General features: G+C 43.0%; 1 protein-coding gene across 2 annotated transcripts; it reads left to right on the top strand.

Moving 5' to 3' along the window:
* Positions 1 to 766: 766 nt before the first annotated feature.
* rad51 (RAD51 recombinase) lies at positions 767 to 8,146 on the top strand. Of its 2 annotated transcripts, none has more exons than XM_071478391.1 (10): positions 767 to 916; positions 1,578 to 1,678; positions 2,801 to 2,938; positions 3,369 to 3,486; positions 3,675 to 3,766; positions 4,017 to 4,111; positions 4,230 to 4,343; positions 5,858 to 5,987; positions 6,177 to 6,298; positions 7,281 to 8,146. In XM_071478391.1, exons 2-10 carry the CDS (start codon positions 1,595 to 1,597, stop codon positions 7,402 to 7,404), a joined length of 1,017 nt encoding a protein of 338 aa, XP_071334492.1. In that variant the 5' UTR covers positions 767 to 916; positions 1,578 to 1,594; the 3' UTR covers positions 7,405 to 8,146. The 2 variants fall into 2 exon arrangements, with proteins under 2 accessions (XP_071334492.1, XP_071334491.1); XM_071478390.1 differs by having other exon boundaries at positions 770 to 916; positions 1,572 to 1,678.
* The last annotated feature ends 179 nt before the right edge of the window (positions 8,147 to 8,325 follow it).

Below are 8,325 nucleotides of genomic sequence, written 5' to 3'. Positions count from 1 at the left end.
AATACATCCATGGCTTGGGACAGGTAAGTATCCCAGAATGCATTTCGCGCGAAAAAAAAAAAGTGACAACGGCGGAGATACCTAGCCAGGCCCAAAGCTGTGACAATTTTCACCCGAGAACTGTTATTATATAATTAAAGAGAGACATATAAAAGAGAAATAAAGAGAAATAAAATAAAGGGAAAATGGGCACCTAGTTTCTGAATATGTGGATGTGAGGACCACCGTGCGTTTTGATATATGATGAAATTGTCCTTCGAGCAGATGAAATGTGCTCTCTGAATTGAAATATATTTGGTGCTGCTGGTTAATCTGAGAAGGTGAAGTTGAAAATAGGTGATTTCCTGGACAGGTTAACAACAGCACTGTGGGATCCTTATATGTACAAATATGCCACTTCATTTCAGTAAAAAGATATATATATATATATGATATATGTGTGTATGTATATATATATATATATATATATATATATATATATATATATATATATATATATGTGTGTGTGTGTGTGTGTGTGTGTGTGTGTGTATATATATATATATATATATATATATATATATATATAAACGAAAATTAATAGTGTTAGTGTGGATAAACCACACTAACACTGTTAATTTTCGTTAATTAAACTGTGTTAGATTTTTAAAATAAATTACCTATGGGATATGAAAAGTGTATATTTTACTACACTCTGTCAATTCTGTTTTTCCGTCTGTTTGTGGAGATTTGAGTTTTGATGATTTTGTCACATTTTTTTCACATCGCATCCATGAACAGTTTACAAACCAGTGGGTGACGTCACGGTGGTTCTTTACGTCCAGCGTCATTTCGTGTCATCAGTGCGTACTGCGCGTGGCGCGCGGGATCTTTGGTTATCAAACGGCGGAGTTTGAAGGGAAACACGAAGCGGCAGGTAAGAACAATCTGTAAACTAAAGTCAGAGTAAAGGCTGCTCGTTGGCACATGATAACAACACACAGTTAAGACCTAAGTATTCATGTGTGTTGAACTCGTTAGCTTGCCGTCCAGCAGTGTTATCAGTTGGCTTACGGGTAAGGCTAAATGCAGAGGACCGATACGAAAACAACACCAACGCTAGCAAGCTAACAGCTTTATTAAATGCTAATGATACTTCAAATAAAGCTCGTTCACAACGGAAGATACACTGGTTTACCTTGTTTGACTTTATAAGCAAATCTTTTCGATGTAAAATGTGTCAACCTTAGTCTGTTAACTTTCGAGGGCTTTGCTTGAAGTAGCCTAATTTTGCAAAGTCTGTGCTAAAACTGTGTGACAAACTTACAAGGTCACTTTGATATTTACAGTCTTACAACAACTAACTAACGACGTGTTACTTCCCTAGAGGTGAAGAACAGAACAAATGTCTTGTGTACAGAGACAATTCAGCGGAGACAGTCACTGTCTAGAAACCTGTTTCCCTCCAGTGTTACACAGTCTGTAAGACCAGGACAGCAATGTGATGGCGTTGTGAATCCCTGGCAACACTTACTGCCATGACGTCACCCAGTTCTTACATGATAACTCTGAGTTTCCTCTCCCTCTCTGAGGACCAGATTTTCATACAGACATCATGGCTATGAGGAGTGAGGCCAGGGTGGAGGCAGAGGTGGAGGAGGAAGAGAACTACGGACCACAGCCTCTGTGCAGACTGGAGGTAACTAGTCTTTGTTCACTTTGTTCCTCTGGAACAGTTTCTTCAATGTCCTGCACTTGAAGAAATGTAATTTCCAATTTTCCTGACTCAGAGAGCAATTGGTTTGAGGGGCAAGTTACCACTTATAAACATGGAGACAACCTCTTCCTTTAGCAGATGTAACCTTGTTTGAAATGAGTGGGAAGTGGGCTGTGGAAACTTTTCACCTTTTAGTCCTTATTTAACTCCCATGAAGCTGGTCAGGGGCCCACTATAGGTGCAGAGTGAATAGGGAGACTGCCCTTCTCTCAGCTTGAAATTGCAGCAGATGGACGTGTTGATTTAAGATTCTGTACTGATTCCTGTGAGGACCTTCCTCTGCTGCATGTGACCCGTCCTAACTATTTAGGAGCACCTGGGAACCAGCTACAGCTCTGAGGTCTCTTTCTCGAATGTCGCCAACACCAAACAACTACTGATTTCAAATTAAGCTTTCTGAAGCACAGAGGGTTGCTGACACACTGTGTCAGAAGTCGTCCCATTATAAATATATATATTATAAATATATACATGTGTTTGTGTGTGGCAAGCTTCAGTACAGTTGTTTAGATTAGACCACCAAATAAGGTATCTGCAGGATCTTAAAATCTGTAAAACCATTTAATTTAGTTTCCTTTAAAATGGCCTAAGAGGGTATTTAGAGTCTGTTTTTATGACAGGTGTTACATCTTGCGTCACATCTTTGTGGCTGCAGTAGGCACTTAAGTCTAAAGTGATTGCAGCTCTCAGGAGATGTTCTGCACCTCTAAACTAAGTGCATTTTGCTGTTTGATCCTTTTTTGTGGAGTTTGATTCAGCACCATCATTCCTGCAGCAAACACTGTCACTACCTCTGCTACAGTAGAGAGGAAGCTCGTCAGCTCAGAATGGTGTTGAAGTGTTGATCTTAAAATGAATCGGTTCTTTTCTGCTGCTAACAAAAGCCCAGGTTGTGTTTATTTAATTGACTATATCTTCAGAATTTATTGTCATGCTGTTGAGCAGAACTGGGAAATGTGATATTGTAATAATTTCAAACTTATTGTCCCGACTGGTTTTCCATCATACTTTGGCTGTCTCTCATTCCAATTTCTCACATTGCAGCAATGTGGGATCAGTGCCAGTGACATCAAGAAGCTGGAGGATGCAGGGTTCCACACTATTGAGGCGGTGGCCTACGCACCCAAGAAGGAGCTGCTGAACATCAAGGGCATCAGTGAGGCCAAAGCTGACAAAATTCTGGTAGGAAACCACAACAGCTTTCTTACTCAGTGTCCCACAGTAACTCATGATACCTGGCTGCAGAGTCCTGATGCAGCATTTCATTTTCCTGCTGTCACCACATCTGCAGTAATCTTTAATAGTGACAGAGATTTTCCTAAATGACAGTGGGTTTATTGTGCAGATTCTACAATTAGTAAATGAGAATTGGAGAAAACGAGCAATTGTGGGCTGTAGTCATTGCCAAGTTTGTAAATTAGTGGCTCACCCTCATTATGACCTGGATACGGATGAATTTGTTTGAAACAGATATAAGCTTCTCTCCCTCACTCAGGAATGAATCTGAGAAATAGAACAAGCAGTAGTTGTGTTACACTACACCTTCAATGTCTAGACTTGAGATTTTATTTATCTTGTCATTTTTTAAATTTCATTATTTCTTCCTTGCCAGACTGAAGCAGCAAAACTGGTTCCTATGGGCTTCACTACAGCCACTGAGTTCCACCAGAGGAGAGCAGAAATCATCCAGATCTCTACGGGCTCCAAGGAGCTTGACAAACTACTACAAGGTCTGTACATCTATGGTCACACTCACCCTGATTGACAGTACATTGTGGGAAAACACCATCTGATACAGACTGGGCCAACCATTGTCCCAAGCTCCTGTTTCGAGATGTTCATCAGGTTGTCTTGGGTGAACACAGTGAATACATGTGGAAGCAAAACTCTGCTCATTTGATTCCTGCTTCCCCTGCAGGTGGGATTGAGACGGGCTCCATCACAGAGATGTTTGGAGAGTTTAGGACAGGGAAGACCCAGCTGTGCCACACGCTCGCTGTCACCTGTCAGGTACAGTCCAAAGATAGTGTGCTGAGGCAGCGTCAGTGCTGTCACGACAAGTTGTGTGATGCTCTCAGAGCTTTGTGTAACAATCTGACAAGGCAGATGGCAAAGAAAACTTTCATCCTTTAATTTTTAAAAAAGAAAAAAAAATCCAGTGAGGAAGGTGTGTGGTCCTTAAGGACTGTACAGTATCAGGTGCTTAAACAAACAACCTGTTACTGCAGTAAGGGGATGCCACTGTCCTTTGTGTCCACAGCTGCCCATTGATCAGGGAGGTGGAGAAGGTAAAGCCATGTACATTGACACAGAGGGAACCTTCAGACCAGAGAGACTCCTCGCTGTAGCTGAGAGGTGAGTCAGCATGTCATCAGCTGTTGAAGCTGAGGTCCCGCCCCCCTCAGGAATAAAACATTTGGTAGAATGTAAATGTCCTGATGTCCCATGTGATGTCTCGCCTCTCTGTCGTCAGGTACGGCCTGGTTGGCAGTGACGTTCTAGACAACGTGGCCTATGCCCGAGCTTTTAACACAGATCATCAGACCCAGCTGCTGTATCAAGCTTCTGCCATGATGGCTGAGTCCAGGTCAGTCAGCACAGCGTGTGTGTGCTTTCAAAGTATTAACTTGTGCTTGACAGACTATTATGTATAACCACACGTTTCATTCATAGAGTCTTCAGACCTTTCACTTTTTCACATTTTATAAATGTTGATAAACTCTTAGGTGAATTAATTAAAATGTAAAAACTGAAATCTCACATTGGCAGAAGTATTCAAACACTAAGACACAGGTTCCTCCATTTCTCTGGATCATCTCTGGGATGTTTCTCCACCTGGACTGGAGTCCACCTGTAGTGAAGTCAGCTGATTGGACACACACCTGTCTATATCAGGTCTCACAGGTGATGATACAGATCAGACCAGAAACCATGAGGAGGAAGGAGCTGCTGTAGAGCTCAGAGACAGGATTGTGTCGAGGCTCGGTGAAGGTTCAAGAGCTCAGTGGTCTCCATCATTCTGACATGAAGAAGTCTGGAACAACAGGACTCCTCTACAGCTGGACCTGGACTGCCATCAGGGAGAAGAGAGGAGACCAAGGACCTGATGCGCCTCTGAGACTGAGAGAAACCAGATTCTCTGGTCTGATAAAACCAGGACTGAACTGGTTGGTCTCAGTTCTAAGAGTCAGGTCTGGAGGAAACCACGCACCACTCATCACCTGGATAACACCATCCCATCAGTGAAGCATGGAGGAGGCAGCATCAGCATCAGGCTGATGGGGGATGGAGGGTCAGGACTGAGAGAGAGCTGAACGGAGCAAAGTACATAAAGATCCTTAATGAGGACCCGGTCCAGAGCTCAGAACCTCAGACCCTAACGCCTGGGACACACTGCCTGGGTCACTGCTGCTGCCTGCTGTCTTTCTACATTGAGTTTACCCTTGATACAGACCATCAATAATCAGATGTTTGGTTTGTTTTCCTTATGACCCTTGTTCAGAGCAAGACACTCACTCACTCACTCACACACTCTCTCTCTTTCTCTCTCTCTCTCTCTCTCTCTCTCTCTGTCTCTCTCTCTCTCTCAAATTATTGACATAATATCATTTCAGCCTACATTGGGTTTCTATGTGGTCTCCACTGTCTCCACTCAAAATAATATTTATATTTTTCATTTTCAGTTTAGATATTGAAACTATAGTGACAGGTGTCAGTTTTATGTGATGTTGCTAGTATGATGTAAATGACACCAACAGATCTTTCCCTGGTCTATTTTTGCTTGGAACCATATGCATCATGTGAACAACAGGCAAGACAGTGCACCACAGCTGGGAGGCTCGAGCCACGCATCTCATGTTGGCTGTGTGGCTGAGCTAACCTGTTAACAAGCCGCAGTGAAAGACGTTCTGTGGCCACCGTGCACACGAATGCAGGCAGCATGTCCCAGGACAGCTGTGTCTTTGTATCTGTATCTTGATTATGTCCAATAACAGCAGTTATTTGTAGTAACATTTCAGTATGAATGAGGAGGATCCTGGTCCCGATGTGTATCCCTGCAGCAAACACACACACACACACACTCTGTCTACCTGTGAACAGGTATGCTCTGCTGATAGTGGACAGTGCCACTGCTCTGTACAGAACTGACTACTCAGGCAGAGGAGAGCTGTCGGCCAGACAGGGACACCTGGGACGTTTCCTCCGCATGCTGCTCAGGCTGGCAGATGAGGTAGGCAGCTGGACAGAGGAGGTGGAGCCTAAGATATTCTGTTTGTCTGGTGATGTCATGATGTATCCAGGATACTGTGATGTTTTATTTTAGTTTAGTCAATGTTGAATGTAACAGACTACATATGTGACGCATGCTGACCCAGGTTGTTTCAGAGTTGTTTGTAACTTCTGATCTGTGTCACAACAGTTTGGTGTTGCCGTGGTGATAACCAACCAGGTCGTGGCACAGGTGGATGGGGCAGCTATGTTTTCTGCAGATCCCAAGAAACCAATCGGCGGCAACATTCTGGCTCATGCCTCTACCACACGGTGAGTGATGCAGAGAAGATTCATGTTTCTCTTCCTCATGACAGACACTTTGAATCAGTCCTTGATTCTCCACAGCCGCCATAGTCTCCTAACATAGCACACTTTGACAAAAGTGAAACCGTGTAGTGATGAGAAAATAAGATTTTCTTTAGGGTGCTGTAAGCAGATGACTAAATTTCCACTGAAGTGCAGTCACCCACCCAGTCTGCCCTGGACTGAGCATCAGTCAGTGGAGGTTGTGTATCACAGCTGAAGGACTCATCACTGTCCTACAGGAGCGTAGGCTGGCCCTTCCTGTCAGTCAGAGGGGGCTCACACTCTGATATTTCTCTATAAGTATTTGAATCAGAAGGAGGTGAAAGGCTCCTCTCAGAGGGACACACAGCAGCAGAATCTGAACATAGATCAACTGATTTCTGTTTGAGTCCTCCACTGACTGCACCCTTACATGCTACACACACATCAGAGTGGAGTGGAGAATGTAGATGAATGCTAGCTCTTTTATCCTGAGCTCTTTTTTCTGATTTTAGCTTCTTGGTGTTTGTCCATTTCATCATCATCTCTCATCTGCTCTTTATGTTTTTTTTAAAAGATATTTTTTGGGCATTTTTTGCCTTTATTGACAGGACAGTAGAGAGTGGCAGGAAAGGGGCAGAGAGAGAGGGGGAATGACACGCAGGAAAGAGTTGGGCCGGTCGGGAGTCAAACTGGCGCTCAGCTGCTAAGAGCTTCCGCTCATGTGGTACGCGCCCTAACCACTCCGCCATTGGGCTGCCCCAATCTGCTCTTTATAATGTTCAAAGTGTCTTCTCTGTTTTTTACTTTGTGAGATTTTGTTTTATTGTCCTGTGTACACAGGGTGTCCATGTTGACTGTTTAGTATACTTGAGCGCGGGGGAGTGAGTGTACATAGAAAGCTGCAGCTTGATGATGCCGTGGTTTCATCACACGTAACACTTTTTAAAACTGGTCTTATTTTCAGTCTGTACCTGAGGAAAGGTCGAGGAGAGACGAGGATCTGTAAAATCTACGACTCGCCCTGCCTGCCAGAGGCTGAAGCCATGTTCGCCATTAATGCTGACGGAGTGGGCGACGCCAAGGACTGAGCGGGTGGAGGCTGAGAAACAGTGTCACACCTGCCCACATGTCTCTTGGACTATAGTGCCCCATGCAACTGCCATCACACAAGGCCTCAGACTGATGGGATTTTGAGTTGGCTTCATTGAGATGGTCCAGGCTGCACATCTGGCTTCATGGAGCTCCGTCATGCAACAGCAGGATGAACAGTTCAGTTTTCTGCACAGGAAAAAGAAACTGACATTTTCCCCCAGTTACATGTATCTCATAATTATGAGATCCTACTTCATAATTAAGGATTGGCAACTCATGACTTTTTAATTCCAAAAAATCTCATAATTACAGAAAAATATCAGCATGACATTTATTGGGTAATTGTGAGTTCTTTATCACTTATTAGACATTTAATGTGAGAGATCTTGTAATTATGAAATACTGAGTCATGATTAGAGAAAATGTCTCCAGTTTCATTCTCCTGCAGTTTCATCAAGAATGGTTTAAAAAAAAAACTATTGTAAAAACTATGTTAAATAGTTTGTGTGATTTTTTTTGATCTTCATACTTTTTCTGTTGAGTTGTGTCTTCTCTGGATGTCTAACAGTGAAGCTATTTTTTTTTTTCCTATAAAGTGATGTTTTAATTTCCTGTCAGTCACCACTGTCAGGTCTCTCTTCTGTTTGTCTTCACCAGAACTATTAATGTTTAAAGCTAAATTAAATTTCTTTTACTATTAAAGCCACTTGTTAGCATCATTAGGATGGAAGGATTTTATACTGTGTCAGCTGTTACCATGTTGTTCCTGTGGATGGTTAGTTACACACGTGCACTACTGGTGTCAAGGTTTGTAATCCATGCGTCTCTTCAGTGCATGTTAACGTTTCATTGATCATGATACTGTCCTCTCACCGACAATAGAGAACACAAAGGGCCATGACAGTGACGTTAGATCA

This window comes from Trachinotus anak, unplaced genomic scaffold (genome assembly GCF_046630095.1).
Source record: "Trachinotus anak isolate AG129_WGS33_773 ecotype Australia unplaced genomic scaffold, CSIRO_AGI_Tana_v1 ptg000005l, whole genome shotgun sequence".
In the NCBI taxonomy this organism is placed as follows: Eukaryota; Metazoa; Chordata; class Actinopteri; order Carangiformes; family Carangidae; genus Trachinotus; species Trachinotus anak.
The sequence above is the reverse complement of the archived record's forward strand: the minus strand, read 5'-3'. Positions and strand labels throughout refer to the sequence as shown.

Excerpts from the sequence above, each read along its gene's own strand:
- rad51 (XM_071478391.1), top strand. The coding sequence starts at position 1,595 with ATGGCTATGAGGAGTGAGGCCAGGGTGGAGGCAGAGGTGGAGGAGGAA. Across the intron at positions 3,487-3,674 it reads GCTTGACAAACTACTACAAG|GTGGGATTGAGACGGGCTCC; the intron begins GTCTGTACATCT and ends CTTCCCCTGCAG. Across the intron at positions 3,767-4,016 it reads CGCTCGCTGTCACCTGTCAG|CTGCCCATTGATCAGGGAGG; the intron begins GTACAGTCCAAA and ends TTGTGTCCACAG.